Raw genomic sequence first — 18,622 nt, forward strand, 5'->3', positions numbered from 1 at the left:
AGAGATATCTAGGCATTGCACAGCTTTTTGCGGATTAAAGTGTAGAAATGTTTGCTCCTATCTCTTTCTTATATCAACAGACTCAGTTAATGTATAAGTGGGCTGAACCAAAGATCTGCAGCGAGGAGCTCCCCGGTTCTGTAGAATTGCCTGCTTCTGGCACAAAAACTAAATGCCCACCTTGCAATCCTGGTTTTTTCAAGACAAACACCAGTTCCTGCGAGCCCTGCCCATACGGATCATATTCAAATGGGTCTGGTAATGCTGTTCTGTTCTTTCCTTCTTGGCTGGCCAAATTGTCACATGAATTACTTTCTTTAAAATGTTTCAATGAATAGGGACCTGTGCAGTGTCAGTGGGGGTGCATACAGGGAACCTGAAGTTATTGATTTGGAGCTGATGTTATTCATGCTTACTGCGTTCAGAGGTGGCATAAAAAGGAGCCAAGTCTTTGTGTGAGCTCTTCATTTTCCTATTCTTTGTTGCTGCTGATAATTCCACATTCTTGCCAATGGCAACAGAGTTGTGAGGTGGGATACAGCTCATGGAACTGGCTGCTTTGTCCTTACACAGAAAGCTCCTCTTTGTCACTTACTTGATTAAAAACAGCAACAACAAAAATGCATGATATGGCACTCCCCTTCTATCAGGAAATTCATTGGTAATTTGCAGAGGCGGCTACCAGCCTATTCTTAGGGTTTGCTTACCCAACCACTTTTGCAAATGGAAGAATCAATATGCAATGACTCTCCTGGTAAAGGCCTGCAAGGTAATATTATCCTGTGGTAGCAGTATAAGTCCTGGAAAACACTTTTTTTCTAGCATATTTCAAGATACCGCAAAATAGTGGCTAGACCACACCGGGCCATTTTGCCACTTTAGAATCAAGTGGGAAAGCTCTGCCCAAGGGGATTTTTCCACCTGAAAAATGTGTGCAGTATATGTTCAGTAGGCATGTACATGTGCACACCTCTGAAGCATGTTGCTGCCAAGCCTGCCTCTATATAGGTTATTCTCATTCTTTGTTTCAGAAAGGGTTGCTAGCGCCCACCAGCCACCTAGTGACGGCCTTCCACATGGGAGTTCATTCCTCCTCCCGAGTTCCAGCATTGTAATGTTGCTTCCTTCTGTTCTCAGGTTGCATCAACTGCACCGTTGGGACTGAACCAGCTCTAGGCTTTGAATACAAATGGTGGAACACGCTGCCAGCAAACATGGAGACGACGGTCCTCAGTGGAACCAGTTTTGAATATAAGGGAATGGCAGGTATCTTCATGGGCACATATTAACCCGAGGTGTTGGGGCAGTTCTTGCATGGGTGGGCACTGTCATATTGTGAGGTCTCTTGCCCCTGCAAGCAGTGGGGAAGTTCACAGCACAGTGACTCTCATTCCACTCGTACTGTCAGATGTTGCCAGATCAAAGAGAGGGGAGACACGGGGCTGCCTGCTTTCAGCGGCCGTCATGCTAAATTGTCTAGTTCTGGCCTCAGGCAACTGGACTCCCCGTGTCTCTAAGAAGTATGTAAGCGTTTATAGAGCTGTGTATTTAATGATATCCAACTGAAGTAATGCCCTTTCACTGAATGGAGATGGTGTTCTGTTTGCTGTTTCAGGGTGGGAAGTAGCTGGTGACTACATCTACACAGCAGCAGGAGCCTCTGACAATGACTTCATGATACTGACACTGGTGATTCCTGGGTTCAGGTGAGTGTGTAGCTGAGCTGGCGATGGCAAGCCTATGCATCCAAAATGCAGTAGGAGCACTGAGTCCTTTAAGAGTGTGCTGCTTGCATTACTTCTTCCACAATCCTTAACTCACCATTGGTGAACAATAACAGAAAGAATGAATGTGGAATTGAGTTGGCTTTTCAGTTTAACAAATCCTTGAAACATATATGAGCTCTCAGCAGCTGCCTGATTTTTGCCATGTCCTGGAAACAGCCATGCTTTCAATGTATGCCTGTGACTAGAGTGCTGATTTTATTGGACTGGCCATCCTCAGATTCTTCAAATGTGTTCTAAACAAGAGCATAAGCTGAGGGAAACTTTCAGATTCATGGCTTGCTGAAGTAAGCCTTGCTAATTGAGGTGGACTGTTTCCAGACATTCCTACTCCCATCTCCCGTCCTTGCTGTGTTTTCACCAAGACCTTGAGCAAATAGACACCCCCTGAGTTTTGCTTGCTCTCTTGCAGTTCCCCACAATCGGTGATGGAGGACTCCGAAAGTAAAGAGATTGCAAGAATCACATTCGTCTTTGAAACGACCTGCAGTATGAGTTGTGAGCTTTATTTCATGGTGGTAAGTTGATCCAGCTTCTTCTCTCTCCAAAGCAGATAAGCTTTCTCTTGCTTGGTTTGCCTTGGGGTTTTGTGCTCCCAAGGCACAACTGGCTGTGGAAGGCACATTCCCCTCCTTCCTCTGTAGTTGATGCGTTTAGAAAAAGAGGCAAATCTCTTGGCTGTTTCCCAATTCCGGAAACTTTCACCTGAAATCAATATGTTCCTATGGGCATATTTTCAAAGGTACAATACCCCACTTGCATCCTGTAGTTACACCTCTGTGAGGACTCTGTGTCAAAATGCCACCATGGCGACGAGAAAAATAAATATAGGTATACCACCCGTTGGTATGTTAAAAAATCAGCATTATTGATAACGTTAATATTATTAATAAAAATAGTGTAAGAACAGGAAAACTATTCTAGGCACATTTTGTTCAGAGATACACTTTGGACAGGTAGCAAGGCCACTCATCATGCACAGTGCAAAATGAAAAAGACTTGTGAAAATGTTAAAAAAAAAGAGTATTATTGGGTTTTGCAAATGATGCTCTGAATTTCCTGTGCTTTCTGATCTGCAGCCCACATCAGCTTCTCTTGAGCTACAATGGGTGCGAAAGAAAATCTCTCCTAGTCACTGTAGCCTCTCTTCCACAATTTCAGTGTCATCTTTCCTCTTAACTGCTTCCTTCCCACTAATGCCCCATCTCCCCTTCTTTTCAGTTGGCTATTCCAAGGCTCTCACAATCTGCCTGGCATTATTTTCCCTGCTTATACTCAAGTTGCGGAAATATCTGTATCTGTAATAATAAAGAATTATTTAGGTAGAAAGCGTTGCTTGCTCTTTACTCACTAGGCCCATGCTTTATCTCTGGTAGGGTGTCAATTCCAGAACCAACACGCCTGTGGAAACCTGGATTGGCTCGAAAGGAAAGCAATCCTACACCTACATCATTGAAAAGAACGCCACCATGAGCTTCACATGGGCCTTCCAAAGAACAGCATACCATGAGCCGGTAGGGACTATCACTTCCTGGGGAACCTTCTGTTCACAGCCAGCTCCTCAGTTATCCCTTTTATGGGGAGTTCCTTGCCAGGAATCAGAGATACTCTAGTGTCTTGCTAATCAAAGATGTCCCAGCAAGGAATAGGCACGCCATCCTCATCTGCAGCATCCCACCTCCCCTTTATCAAACACTTCTACCTCTCCAAGGCCCTATGGACACTTTCTGTGTTTCGTTCTAGGGAAGAAAATACACCAACGATGTTGCCAAGCTGTACTCTATCAATGTGACCAACGTCATCGAAGGCGTAGCATCATACTGCCGGGTGTGCGCTCTGGAATCCTCGGGCTCGTCCTGTACTTCCTGCCCACACGGCCACTACATCGACAGAAGCTCTGGGGGCTGCTACCCGTGTGCAGCAAACACGTACCTGAAAGCTCACCAGCCCTATGGCAGCCAGGCCTGCATCCCTTGTGGTCCCGGCACAAAAAACAACCCGGTAATATTGTCCTCCTTTCTGCCTATCGTTTCTGGCCAATTTGCAATGATCTGCACTGTTAGCTAAATAAAAGCACCCCATTAAGTTTATAAATCATTTATTTGGCAGAGGGTTTTCCATTATAAGCAGCAGTAGGGCAGTAACAGTATATTAGTACTAGTATACTGCCCCTCATCCAAAATTACAGACAGAATCTGCATGCACAAGAAATTGCAGATCTGTTGGCCGGAGAAGGTTCCACTTGAAGTGGCAGGCAAGATCCCACCCAGTTAGCAAAGCCTGCCCGCTGACATGATATGCATGAGGCCAGATCCTTAAAAAAGAAGATATGTAACTGAAAACTTTGTCCTAACAAACTTTTGCATTTTTCTTATTGAAAATGTGGAACCTGTAGACTGAAAGGGATTCTTCCCTTACCAAATGATCCCAGAGTTTTGCTTTAAAAAAACCCCAAGCTTGTCTTTCCTCAGAAATATTAAGTTATTTCCTGCCAAAATGGAAATGGCACTAGAACAGCTAAGCGGTTCATCTCCACATACTCTGTTTTGTGTAATTATCCACATGGTTCCCTGAAGGAAATTGGCAAGTGAGATTCCTGTGAACAGAAGCTTATGGGATTCTGGAGCACTATAAACCTGGCCAGCTTGAGAATAATCAGCCACATTTGGGTTCCTTCCTCTCAGAGTAAACTAGGGTTTTACATGGTGCTGGAGACACTGACAATTTCTGAGCTCCTCTATGAGGAAATAAATTGACTGTAAAAAAATGTTCTGCTCCCCAGATCCATTCTCTTTGTTACAGTGACTGTCACCTCTCAGTCGTCGCGGACGGCAGGACTCTGGAGTATGACTTCTCAGCACTGTCTAATAGCACATCCTTTTTGGTGGGGCCCAGTTTTACCACCAAAGGGCTAAAGTATTTTCACCACTTCAACATCAGCCTCTGTGGGAATCATGTAAGTACGTGGCGAGGCTTCTGAGAAGCCCATCCTCTATGCAGGGCCCCAACATGTGAGAGTGGCTTATATGGTACAAATCACCCGTATGTGAAGAGAGTTTCTAGGCACCCATGCTCACCCCAGAGCCGCAGAACGTTTCCTTAGCAGAATCCCATCCTCCTGGCTACTCTAGCTGAACCACCGCAACAAAACAGCTCAAATTCTTGAAGGTCTCTTATCTGTAACTTAAGGGAAACGTTTTACTATCGTGATGCAACTGCCCTTCTCTCCTGTGAAAGGATGGGTGTTAATAGATCCCTGTGCACTGAAAGTGTGTGTGTCACAGTATCATTGATTTATCCCCACTACCAATGACAGCTGGTGACCACACACCCTGCCCATGCATACAGAACTCTTCGGAATAGGCTCTTTGGGTGTACATAGAGCTTCTCCATGCAAAGCAGGATCCGTTTATCCCAGACTCCTCACCCCTGTTATATGTGGGAGCTCTACGCACATACATTGATACACAAATAGACGCCCTTCCAACATGCATGGGTAATGGAAAATGCGGTGATCAGAGGCGCTGGTGCTAGGCTTTGAAACCCTCCTCGTGCTTTCAGTGCAATAGGGTGGGTTCATCTGAGTCCTCTTACTATGGTTCCTTTAAAAAGAACTTCAGGTTTTATAAAGACAAGGATCCAGCCAACTCTCTCTCTCTCTCTCTCTCTCTCTCTCTCTCTCTCCCCCCACCCCCCTTGCAATTCTCTGAAGGGAAGGAAAATGGCAACCTGCACGGATAACGTCACAGACATGCACATCCTGGGCAAAGAGACAGAGTTCTCCAAATCAACTTCCTCCTATGTATGCCAGTCCATCATTGTCCCCTCTGATGTGATGGCTTACAAATCAGTGGTGTCTTCCCAACCCGTGAGCCTGGCAGACCGCTTTGTAGGTGAGAATTGCAGGGAGCATAAGTCTGTGCTTTGAACAGAGGACTCTGGTTGCTGTTTGATAGAGGCTTTTGGGTGAGTTGCATGTGCTGATTCAGGTGACAGGAACATCCCTGATTATGCCTTCTAGATAAGTCATAGAATCATAGAGCTGGAAGGTACCCAAAGGGTTGTCTAGCTCAACTCCCTGCAAAGCAGGAATTACAGCTAAGGAATCCCTGGCAGATGGCCATCCAACATCTGTTTAAAAACCTCCAATGAAGGAGAGTCCATCATGTTCCAAGGGAGTCCATTCCACTGTCAAACAACTGAATGGAAAAGTAGTGAGTTCAGTGTGGCTCCTTCATCTAAAACAAAGTCAACTTTGATGAAAACCCTACACTACTCAGTGCCACTAAACTTTAGTTCCCCACTCCTCAGCTGTGTTTTTTGCTTTCTGTCCAGGTCCCAGGAAAGCAAAGGAGGGAAAGTCATAGCAATTTCCCAATTTTTGCTGCTTTTTTTTTTTAAAAAAGTATATAGCTAGAGAAATACTTTTTTTTTTTTTTTTGCACTGGGTTCTGTTCTACCTCAAATCACTGGCACCACCTCCAGGCCCATGAAATAAAGTATATTTTATTTCCAGGAATTGGCAATCTACTTTTATTTTATATATTGTCATTTTATTTTTATTTTTTCCAAGACCTGGCAATCCAATAGCTAAACCTGGGTCACTCACACACACTAACAGAGCCTAACCAAAGGCACAACAGGCCTCACTTGTTTCTCTGACCCTGATCAGCATTTGTGAGGAAAGCAATGAACAAGACAAGCCTGTTTTCTGGAAGCAGTGAAGAGAGAATTGAAATGGGATTCTCCTCTGTGAAGCTCTTTAGCACAGTCAGTTTGGGGAGAGGGGTGGTCATGGGAACGTCCACTGTCTTCTCAGTGCACTGTCCTTCTCACTGGTTTGCTTCTAACTTGTAGGAGTAACAAGGGAGACCACTCTGGACAACATCACTTCTTTTCCTGACTATTTCCCTGCAGAGAATGTGGGCTTACCGGATGTGATATTTTTTTACAGGTAAGCTACAAGACTGCCAAACATAGGTGAAGGCAGTTTTAGCAGTCTTCTGTGGAAAACTCTGGGTTATTCCTACGTCTTGGAACATTTTTAGTATTTCAGCATCACAGGGAATTTGGGGGCTTTGGCATTCCGGAACCTTCCAAAGAGGATTGAACAAATTCATGAAGGGATAAAGCTATCAATGGCTACTAGTTGTGATGGCTGTGCTCTGCCTCCACAATCAGAGATAGTAGTGCTTCTGAATACCAGTTTCTAGAAACCACAGGAGGAGAGAGGGCTCTTGTGTCAAATCATTCTCTGGAAGATCTTGGGTTCCGCTGCTTCTTGCTTGCTCATGAGGTACACAGTGATGATTTGCACGTGAACCAGCCACAGTATTACTGCTGTTACCAGCAGGAGTGGCTTTGATTCTGCAGAACCAGTTTGGCATCCTTTCTCCCCGCCTTCTTCTCAGCTCTCCTCTAGCCTCTGGCAGGTGGGACTTGAATGTGTGAGAAGGAAGTTGGATCATAATTTGAAGGAACTTTTCAATAAATCTTTGGTATTCCCACACCCTGGGAAAATATATCCTTGTGATTTGTCCTCCCTTTTCCTTGGGCCAGATTTCCTTTTTTAGTGCCATTTGTACTGCTGTGCAGCAGTCCTTTGTATGAAAAAGAAAAATGATACAGTACATGTGTCTTAAGCGTTTCCCACTTTTTAAAAGTTATGGAAACATGCTAGAAACAAGGGAGATACAGCATTGTGTTGCCCCCGATATTAGTGAGAAATGCTAGTACCGTGAAGCCTTGTAAGTGACAGGGCCGTCAGCTTTAGCAGGGATTTCATAACATGCATATATGTTGCAGATCCAGTGATGTGACTCAGACTTGTAGTGCTGGGAGAGCTACTGCCATTAGAGTGAGATGTGATCCTCTAAAACCCCACTCTGGAGTGCTCTCTGTGCCGAGGTAAGTTCAAAGGTTAGTCAGTCTCAATAGCAGGCGCACCCTGTTAAAACTACATTCTGCTCCAAACTCTACAGTGGGGCAAAAACTGGAAAAACTGGTGGAGAAAAAAATTAAAATAAATGCTTTCGATGCTGTAAAAACAGTCACACTGAGAACAGCACTTACTTTTGTATTGGGTGTACTTGCTTCCAATTCCAGTTGTAATTTATATTTCAGTTTTGTCTGCTCCTATGTTTCAAGCTGGCTGCTCATCTTGTTTATGCATTTTAATAGTTGCTTTTTAAAATGAGAACTAAGGAATAATGATTTAGCAAAGACTGTAGCTCAGTGGTAGAGCATCTGCTTTGCATGCCAAAGGTCTCTAGTTCATTCCCTGGCATCTCCTGATAGGGCTGAGAATGTCCCGTCTGAAATCCTGGAGAGCCTCTTTCAGACAACGTAAACAATACTGAGTAGCTGGAGGTCAGACATGGCATAGGGTAGCTTCCTGTGTTCACAACCCTTCTAAAGGCAAAACTAAAAGATGCATAAAAGCATCTCCACTGCTTAAAGCTTTCTCCTCCCGCCCAATATTAGCTATAACAGCTCCAGTCTGGGTCAGGCCTATAGCACAAGATGAAGTTGTGTTAACATTGACCCTTTCCACTCTGCACTATTTCCCCAATGGCACTCCACCCCCCCCCCCCAATAAAAGGCTACTGTTGCTGATGCAGGGGAAATGATAGAAATGTGATTTTCCTGCTGTGGAGTTATTTTCATGGGGAAAATGATACGGGGAGGAATACTAAAACTATTTTATTGTGCTGCACTATAGTCCCAGTCTGGTTTGGGAGGTGTAGCTATTTTTTTGGCAAAAAGTGTAAAGACACCAAGTTGCATTCATATGCCACCAACTTTATATGACGTTTATCACTGTGACACGCTTCTGGAACCCAGTTCAGTCGCATTTACATTCAGTTCTCATTTACATTTACAGACCTAACCTATCAGCATAAGCTTTGCCATATCCGTTCCTTCACATACCAACACAACTTCTTTACCTCTTTAAAATTTAGAGGTCTACTGGGTATAGTCAAAGTAGAATGGTGGTGAAGTGGTCTAACAATGGAGCCTATCTCAACCTTGCAGGGTTTAAATTCTTTCATGAATGACACAGGTCTCCAAGGGGTCTGTGTAACTCAGATACAGGAAATGCCTAAGACCTATTGACATCTATGAAAGAAATAGCATTTACAGCAAGAACAAGTGTTCCATGCAGCAGAGTTCATGCGCTACATACATGAGGCATGGCTTTGGTTCCCTGGAGTCACTGGTGACAGACTCTTTCATGGCAGGTCTGGGACAAGGGCAGGTCTTGACACCCACAGCAGCTAGGTCATGAGGTGAGCCACTGAATAGACTCCATTTCAGATGGCACTTTGTAATTTTTCAAACAGCAAGTGCCCTGAAGGAACCTGTGACGGATGCACTTTCCATTTCCTGTGGGAGACTGTTGAAGCCTGCCCCCTCTGTTCTGCAGATGACTACCATGCTATCATCAGCGCCTGTGTTGGAGGGATTCAGGTAGGGACTCAGAATGGCTTCTTTTGAGTTCTTTTCTTCAGGGCCTGAGAGCTGCCCATTTTTGTGACTATTATATGAACATTAAAACAAGTCATCGACAGCTACGGCAGCCCAATGATCATTTAGTGAACATGCCGGTTAGGACAGGCAGAGACACCAAATTGAAATCCACTATTTTTCCCCCTGGAGTTGTCACAAAACCATACTTGTCTGATATTAAACATGCTTACCTGAAGTCAGTTCTACTGATTTCACAACAATAAAACGCTTCAGCAGCAGGTTCAGCAATGATGTACCAATTTATTTTTGTTAAGAGGATTATGTCCCTTCAAGATCCCTCTAGAGTGGTGGTGGTACAACTATTATGGTTGCTTCGAATCTATAAGGTGGCATCAACACTACATTTCTATATTGGTTTCAGTTTATTTCCCTGAAAACCATTTCTATATAGCTTAGCGTAAAATCTCTCCTAAGTGCTACAGGGTAAAACAGAAATGTACAGTAAGACCATCAGCATCAAAAAGAGTACAAAAATGCAACATGAGCTGCAACTGCGTGTGATTAAAAGAAGGCCATGCCTGCTTTTTCTTCCACAGAGAACCACATATGTATGGAGGGAGCCCAAGCTGTGTTCGGGAGGCATTTCACTCCCAGATCAAAAAGTCAGCATTTGCAAAGCCATGGACTTCTGGCTCAAAGTGGGCATCTCGGCGGGGACTTGTGCTGCTATCCTGCTGACTGCAATGACTTGCTACTTCTGGAAGAAAAACCAGAAGTGAGTAGCTGCTTCTGTTCCTGCCCATTATGCTTGCTTGCTTGCTTGCTTGCTTGCTTGCTTGCTTGCTTCATAGCTGCCCAAGACCTTTTTCAAGGTTGCCCTTTAAATCAGATGGCAACCTTGAACAGCACAGCAGAAGCAAATAGGTGAGTCTGTGTTCAAAGATAGCAAGCTCTTCAGTAATATGTCAATCTTTTATACATTGTTACATGTCAGTGATGGCATTCTCGCCTTCCCCAGTTTGCCTTCTTATCATCCCATTCTCAACCCTGCCTATCCTTCCATGCCTAAAAAGCAAGAAAGACCCACCAAAAACAAACCAGTTTTTATTTTCCAGAAGCGTTAAGTGCCCGCAAATTTAACACACTCACAAACAGTGCATCCATAGCCCTGTTCAGTAGCACCTTGTGAAAGGGGTGCAGCTTGTGAAATGAGACATCTTCATACGGGCAGTGATATATAGGGGAAGAACCCCCCCCCCCCAAAAAAAAACCTCTTTACTGGTGGGCAATATGAGACATAGGGCATCAGGTTAGCATTGTGTAGTTACAGGGTTGCTGACTGGCTAGGACTGCCTATGACTTTTCACAAGCCACAGCCCTTTATGAGTCACTCCTTGACCATATTGCTACAAAATTTGCAGATGGATCCTGTGAATTAGTTTCCCAGCATATGCACTAGAAAAAGCTGGTGGCATTACCAGCAAATATTGAGTGGAGTTTGCTGAGCAGTGATCCAATTCCAGCTGTAGTTGTGATGAAACCTCTTCAATGAAGAGTGTTTCTTGCCCATCAGTTTCTCAACAACTATAGGGGATCAGGTCTACTGTTGCTTGAATGTACCTGCTGCCAGTGGATTTATGCTATGATAAGTGTCCCCTTTGGATGCTTACATATGAAAGTATCTGCCGGCAGAGAGGATACCAGTCCCACCACCACTTGAATTAGAAGCCTTTGCTGCTTGCTTATCTGCACCCAGGAAAGAGGTCTCCACTTCCAAGCAGCAGCTGGGGCTCTGAAATGCTCGCTGGCAAAGATCAGGAGCTGAATATTCTGAGAAGGGAGGCAGAATTGTTTCCTCTTTGGAGAAACTGAAATTCAAGCTCCTTTTGAATTTTCTCCAGGAGGGAAAATATCCCACCTTTGCAAGTGCATGCATAGGATTAAGCTAATAAATACACATTGTGAATGTGTATGACTGTGTGTGCTTGTTTGGATGTACAAAACATTTCTTTTTCTACCTGTAACAGTCACCTTTCACGTGGCCTGAAGCAGGGCTTATCATCTCCAGATTTTAAAGTGACTCCCCCCCCCCCCCCCGCAAGTGTCCCATTTTGGGGACCCAAACTATATTCATCCATCATCCATCTGGCTTTCTCTATGTCTGTCTTATATCTTCGTAGGTTGGAGTATAAATATTCCAAGCTGGTGATGAATTCCAGTGCCAAGGACAGTGAGCTGCCGGCTGCTGACAGTTGTGCCATTATGGAGGGGGAAGACGCAGAGGATGACCTGATATTCACAAGCAAGAATTCTCTCTTTGGCAAAATAAGGGCTTTCACCACAAAGGTAAGGTGCTTAGTGCGACCCAGCCTGCATGTGTAATGCACCAGAATGAAGCAACAAAGGCCTTGGGCTTGGCTCCAGTGTTTATCTAACATGACAGATTTCTAACATGTCATGTTGATCTTGTGAGGCCACATCTGAATAGACAGCTTCCCAATTCACTTAATATGTACAGTATCCCTAAGGTGTGTGTGTGCCTTTCTCTAGTAGTCGCTATCCTTTTATTTTTGAAGTAATGATTTCTAGCATGGGCTGCTGACTGTGCAAGACCCAGGCTGTAGTAGGGGTTTGGGGGGAGGGGAGGGAGAAGAGTGATTAAAGCTTCATTCTCCTCCTCTATCCTGTTAAAAATCTTGACAGAGTAGCAAAAGGAAAAGGACATTTTCTCTCCAAACAATTACATCAAACACAGCTAACCTTCCAGGATGCTACAGGCTAGGGACCAATCAAAAGTCATTATTACAGTAAAGTCCTCATCCTAGATCTGTGAGCTTTCTCCAGCCTCAGAGTCTATATTCACGGGCTGCTGTGTTTCCTATTCTACTGACTGATGTTGTGGTTAATGGTGCACTGCTTTTATTTTTCATTTTATCCCTCCCCCCCCTAATGTGGCTATTTGTTTTCCTGTAGGCTTCTCTTAGGTACAGTCAGGCATGGCAGGAGTCTGTGTGTAGGGCTGTTCTCAATAAGCTAAGAGGAGGAGTCTTCCAGGTAGATAGAGACCAAATGTAGATGGTATTGTCTTGTGTCCCCTGTGTCTAAAAACAAGTCAGCTGACTGAGGGTGTATAGTAACCAAATGGCATTGGATGGGATGACAATATGGCCTTGTGATATCTGACTGGGACCCAGCGCGGTATGGTATTCTTGGGAAATCCAAGCCACGCTGCCAGCTTTCTACAGCTGCAGCCTCTCCTTTGCCAAAGGGGGACAGTGCCACAACCTTTATTTTGGAGGAGGAAGGCAAGGAGGCCCAATGTGTGCTGGAGACACACCAATGGGTGTTAATTCAGGCTGCAAGTATAGGATGCTAAACTTACCCAGAACGGTCCTTGAGCCCTGGCTTGTCTCTGGAACAAGTAGCTGCTACTCGTTGTGCTGTCCAGAATCATCTATGACTGGCTCTGTGTCATATTTTGCTCAGTTTCATCTTTTGAGAGCCAGAGTCAGGGCTGCTCTGACTTGATGGAGCTGGGGAGAACCAAGGCAGAGCCATGGAAATCTGGGCCTGTGGGATTCAAATGCCATGTCTGGAATAAATTATGGGAACTGAACACTGTACACAGAATGTGGGTGGGTTTTCTCCACTCCCCTGCAAATTACAAGCAAACTGGGCCTTTCTGCTTGTGACCCAAAAGTTATTCCCGCCCCCAGCCAGTAAATACATTCTGTTAAAATGTTGGCGAATTCTCATGTGTATGGGCTTGCTTTGCTTGAATTAGGGTCTTTAATCAAGAGGTTATGAATATTTAGCTGTTAGCATATATTTCTATTTGCAACATAATAGTTCCTTATCCTCACAACCAGCCTGATGCAACTGCTGCGGTCACTGTTATCCCCATTTTGCAGATGGAGGCTGAAATAATTATTTTGCACAAAGCTGCTGGTGAGGTTATTTCAGAAGTGGAGTTTGAACCATTGGTCCAGCACCCTATCCACAGGGTGGATCCGTCTGAATTCAGTCCTCTTTGGGTGCTGGTTGCTGAGTGGCTCCCATAAGGCTGAGTGACAACCCTCACCTCTCCACCAACTGTCTCTTCTGAATGCACTGCTATCCAGCACAGGTTGCTTCTATGCTAAGGTCCTTAAGTACTCCAGAGACGTTGCTTTTTGCAGTCGGCTGGAAGTAGAACTAAACTGTGGTTCCATACCACTCCTACAATAGTCATTCTGACAGTGTCAGAAGACCATGCATGGAGGCAGCTGGTTATCATAGTTTTGTGGGAGATGCGCTTGCACCCTACTGCCCTTTCATGAGCATAGGGTGCAGGATTGCACTCTCTGTTCTTTCTGTGTTACTAAATGCTGGGGTATGACATAATCTGGCTTACTTCAAACGAAAGGTGGGGGCTCTGAGAGATGCAAATGACATTTTATATAGTCCCACTCACACTTCCTTTTATGTTGTCTTTAGAGAACATCTGATGGCTTTGACTCGGTCCCACTGAAGACCTCCTCTGGCACCACTGACATGGATCTTTAGGAATGGATTGCCCACCTCCCATGCCTTTCCTGCAGGATGCTTTGGGAGTTCTCCTTGGTTAATCCCTGCACTTTGATGAACTTGCCATGTGGCCTTATTGGATACACTTTTAACTTCAGCTTCTTACTGTACTTTTTTAAAACCGAAAATTTTAACATTCCCTCCCGAAAGAAAACCATGCCAAATACAACTGTGCTTTTAAAATTATATGTAGATATATATTTGTATGTTTCCTGCGCTCCCTACCCACTCTTCTGTAATGCTTTTGGGTTTTACCTTTCAACAAAAGTTGTTCTATGCTGGTGACAATAGCTGCATTTCCTCTCTCCCCTAACACCAGAAATGTGTAAAATAGCCCAAGATATCATTGCCATTAATTAAGTCAGCCCATTGAGGCAGGCTCCTAAGGCTGCAATCCTTACCTGGGGGAAGTATATATGCACACAGCTGCTCTGTAAATGTTCGTTTCATTTTAACACCAACTTGACTTTCAAAATTCTTTCTCTGTGTACTAAAGCAGCAGTGGTATTTTGTCAAACAGTAGTGAGGCTTGCCTGCCTCATTAAGAACCCTTCAGAAGAGATACAATGCATTGGGCTCAAATTGCAAAGTTCTGCACTCCGCCCACCAGTCTCACTTTTATAGGTTGACTGTTTCTTACGCCAGAGCAGTCTGCAATGACTTTGCAAGTGACAATTCCATTAAAGGCTCCCTAAATTCCATCATAGTAGAATCTGCATGTGGTCCAGTCTGGAAGGAGTATACTTCAATCATTTAGAAAGGTTATGACTTAAACATTGAAAGGATTATGGCCCAGAGTAGCTGGATTTTCCTCGTCTGTTTGTATAGCGATGACTTATGGAGAAATGCTGTGCAGTCTTGCATCTTGTTTGTTGACCTTTAGTTTTAAAACAATAAGGGAATCATTTATCCCTGTGCTGACTTTCTCCAATACTTGAAAACTCTGATCCTAGGATATTGGGGCAGGGGGTGTTATTTTTTATGTGACTTCAGAATTGCCATCCAGGAAAATGTGTGCCTATTGTCCATGCCCCATTAGAACACTTTCTTTTGGAGAAGCAAAAGTATAATACTTTACACAATATCAAGAATCAGGCGGATCTTCCAGCACAATTATCCTGCATGAACACCAAAAGAATTAATACTTACTTCTTTTCAAGTTATATGAATTACAGGTGCTAGATCTGTGGCTGTGATTATCAAGTATGCCATGGCAAATAGAGGCCAGAGAATTACAGTCAATCATTTCCCCGTCAGGCCCAAGGATGAGTGGAAAAGCTTTTAGAAAAAAAGCTCTCGACCATGAATTACAGAATTCAGCTTAAAGCAAATCCAGCTCCTCAACTTTCACTGGGGAAATAGGTAACATGTTTATCATTTTATGCAATTTCCTTGCCTGATCTTTATCCAGAAATATCCCTTCCTACCCCTGGACAGCCCTCTGTTGCTGTTTTTTTTACAATTCTTCCTCATGTAATTTTGTGCAGGCCTAGGCAAGCAGATTTTTTATTTGGCAAATAGTGAAGAAATAATTAGGTTTTGGTTTTAATAGCCAGTGTTATATCCAAACACAGCCACTGAATACATTACAAATGGCTGCTCCTGAATTCAGTCAACATTACTGACAACTGCCAAGCCAATGTTGACTGATTTCATCTCTCTGTTTGTTTTGGCAGGTTAAAATAGCCTTTAGTATAAAGCACTTCAATGAAGAAAAATACAGAAACCCAGCTCCTCCTTTCAGTCATTCAGTTTTAATTCCAATGACATTACTCTTAATTCTGCTTTCAGTAACTTTCTCAATTTCCACACACTCTACTTTTCTATCTATATTGTACAAGTGTTCAACAACAACAACAACTTACCTTTAGAGCAGCTGGGAGGAATTCGTACAACTGCAGGTAAGGAGGGCTAACCTTGGCTAAGGTTGACTTTAGTTTATTGGGATTTGTAATTCTGTTGCTGTTCCTTCAAGAGAAGAAATTAAAGATGGCGGTGGGCAGTGTTATAGGTTATGGGAAATGGAGTAATTGAGGAGCTGCCACATATGGTGGATGGGCTGCATTTTACTTGGTGAGTTACCCTGTGGAGGCTTGTGGATGTTTTTCCCCTTAGCATAATGCTGCTTACATCAACAGTGAAATGTCAGCGTACCATAAACTTTGATATATGTCCATGTAGCTTTTCTACGGTCAGATTTCAGGCTATTCCTTGGAAGAGGAGTAGATTTATTTCTTCACCAGTAAATCCTGCGACTATGAAACCAATCCAACAGCTAGCTTTTCCTAGTGCTAAATGCCACTGCTACCTGTTTTCAATCAGAAGGAAAATAGATTTATTTTACTTGGAAAGTGCTCCAAAGCTATGGCCTAAGGAAGCCTGAGATGCTCATCAGAGGATGAGAAAACTGACCTCAAGAGACACGAAAGAGAAACTGGCCCTTTTTAATATATTGACACATCTGAAAAATCTCTGGGTTCTGGTTCCATCGTTTTACACAAGAAAGATATATTCAGGGACAGCCAGGAATAGTTAAACTACTACTGTGGAAAGTGGCACCCTGTTGTCAAGACCCAGGATCAGGGAGAGGAGCTAGGGTAATAAGCTGTTGATAAATTGCCAGTGGTGAAGAAGGTGTTGATGGATAGCTTCCCCATTGCTTACGGCAATTAGGAAGAAAGGTTAAGAGAAACTCAGGGCTGTTTCCAAAATAAGTTCTTATGCAAACAGAACCAAACAGAACCAGAAGCACAGAGCTAGCACTAGGCAGAAAGAATACCATAAAGAGATGTGTAAACCAAGTCCAGAGTCTATTGCAGAGGTCAGCTTACCTAAGCATCTCACATCAAGCTGAAAAAGCTTATTTTCACCCTCTGCTGTTTATGCTAAAGAGAAGAAACAAAAGCAGCAACAAATCCTTTGGGATGATTCTGCGGCTTTGTTAACACATAGACTTAATGTTTGTATGTCTGTCATTTGTTCAGTAGTGTAACGGGGGGGGGGGGGGGAGAGAGAGGTGGGGTGCAAAGTAGACCTTAAAGATCAGGAAACATTTTATTAAAAATGTAAGTGGTGCAAAAAAAACCCCACAAAATCTTTGGTTTGGAAAATTAGATGTTTTGTCAGAGTGGTAAAGGCAACAATTCACTTGGTTGGGCATGCAAACATAAGAGCAGCCCTGCTGGGTCAAGCCAAAGGCCCATCTCCTCCAGCTTCATGTTCTCATCATGGCCAAACTATAGGCTTCCAGGAAGCCTGCAAGCAGGACCTAAGCACAGCAACAACAGTTGTTTCCCAGCAACACACAGCATCTGACAGTGGAGGTGGGACATGGGGAGCAACTGGGCATCCAGAATAACACATTTGCAACTTTTCCTTGGTTCTGTCCTGCAACATCAGCTAGTCAAACACATTCAACCACTTCATACCATTGGGGCTGGTGCAACAGGGAGTGGAGAAGAGAATCTTATGGTCAGGCAGTGGGTATTTTGTACCCCAACTTTTGAATAAATTCACGGTTGAGCAGTAAGCAGGAGGTGCAGCGAGGATGTGGAGTTTTAGCAGCAACACCTTTAAAAGATTCAGTGCCATTCTCACCCCAGATTGTATTACTTGCTCCCCAAAGGGGGCTAATCCAAGAGTAATGCTTGTTTTTATTTGTTTAACTCTATACTTATTATTGAGGGTAGGAAGTATCCAGACTTTCTGACCTGTGCCATTTATATGAGTTTACAGCAGTGGCCCTTCTCTAATTCTCTGGACTTGCTCTTAAATTTAATTCAGAGCATCAAGTGAAATCAGAAGGGTACTTTTGACGATTTCATAGAATCACTGCTTCTGTTTTTGTATGAAGTTGTGATTTATTATTCTGGCTTTTTGTCTTTGCTATATTTTGTATATGCTTGAAACTATTTATGGATTAAACCAATATCTGTAAGATTTGATTGACATACCAGATATGTTGTTGTCCTAGCAGCAATCTTCAAGGACTTTCACTGTTTGTGTGGACTAGGTTATAAGTGCTATTCAGGGACTACAATATGATACCTTTCTTACATGGATGACAATGATTTTTTGCAACTCTGTATGTTACAGAATTGATTGGATTATATTTATATAACTGTGTTTTTTCAGCTTTGTGACGATAAACTGCAGGTTAACTTGCTCTGTATGCAAAATGGGCTGGGTTCCTTTTATATATGATTTTAATAGAATTTAATAGTTTCTAGAGGCAAGAATTGCATGTACATTTTTGGGGTTAAAAACAGTAACACTTCTGAACTCGTCTGATCTCTCTCTTGCTTGGAGTGATATAAGGGAGATGAAGTAAAGGTGCAGAACCCTCACTATTGCATCATTTATAACAATTAAACAGCATAAAAATTAAATAGGATCTGCTTTACATCAAGATGAATTAACCATCTAGCTCAATTTTAATGTGTCTGCTATTGATTTAAATTGGTCTACTATTGAGTATTTCTGGCTGTGCTAACTGGCAGCATGTTGTGGAATCTTAATTTTTTTCTGGCCCATCTAAGTGAGATTGTGTTTAATGGAAAATACTCTACTGTGGTTTGAAGCTGGGACACTATTCTTATAAACCACATGCTCTGCCACTGTGTTATGGTCCCACCAAAAGATGCATCTACTGTATACTGCCAGTCCTTAAATGCCTCCTTTCTCTGTATTGTTAGTTCTGTTGGTCTCACAGAATAAGAAACATTTAAGTGAAACAAACAAACACAAAAAAGCATGGGGCATGAATTTGCATAACCATTGCTTTTACAAGTGTGCTGGGTATT

The 18,622-nt window shown here is 43.3% G+C and overlaps 1 protein-coding gene across 3 annotated transcripts in view; it reads left to right on the forward strand.

Annotated features, from left to right (window-relative positions):
• The window catches only part of ELAPOR1 (endosome-lysosome associated apoptosis and autophagy regulator 1), a 55,022-nt gene extending 37,024 nt beyond the window's left edge, over positions 1-17,998 (forward strand). For 2 of the 3 annotated variants that reach the window (XM_083445662.1, XM_083445660.1), the window contains exons 9-23: positions 81-258; positions 1,138-1,266; positions 1,616-1,706; positions 2,197-2,302; positions 3,161-3,298; positions 3,528-3,785; positions 4,567-4,740; positions 5,497-5,677; positions 6,642-6,738; positions 7,590-7,691; positions 9,128-9,254; positions 9,851-10,029; positions 11,435-11,600; positions 12,228-12,308; positions 13,731-17,998. In XM_083445662.1, the coding sequence (XP_083301788.1) occupies positions 81-258; positions 1,138-1,266; positions 1,616-1,706; positions 2,197-2,302; positions 3,161-3,298; positions 3,528-3,785; positions 4,567-4,740; positions 5,497-5,677; positions 6,642-6,738; positions 7,590-7,691; positions 9,128-9,254; positions 9,851-10,029; positions 11,435-11,600; positions 12,228-12,308; positions 13,731-13,799 (2,076 nt within the window). In that variant the 3' untranslated portion in view covers positions 13,800-17,998. The remainder of the gene's footprint in view (positions 1-80; positions 259-1,137; positions 1,267-1,615; positions 1,707-2,196; positions 2,303-3,160; positions 3,299-3,527; positions 3,786-4,566; positions 4,741-5,496; positions 5,678-6,641; positions 6,739-7,589; positions 7,692-9,127; positions 9,255-9,850; positions 10,030-11,434; positions 11,601-12,227; positions 12,309-13,730) is intronic. The other variant, XM_083445661.1, reaches the window with a different exon arrangement.
• The last annotated feature ends 624 nt before the right edge of the window (positions 17,999-18,622 follow it).

The sequence above is a fragment of the Podarcis tiliguerta genome (genome assembly GCF_965153285.1).
Source record: "Podarcis tiliguerta genome assembly, chromosome: 6".
Classification (NCBI taxonomy): domain Eukaryota; kingdom Metazoa; phylum Chordata; class Lepidosauria; order Squamata; family Lacertidae; genus Podarcis; species Podarcis tiliguerta.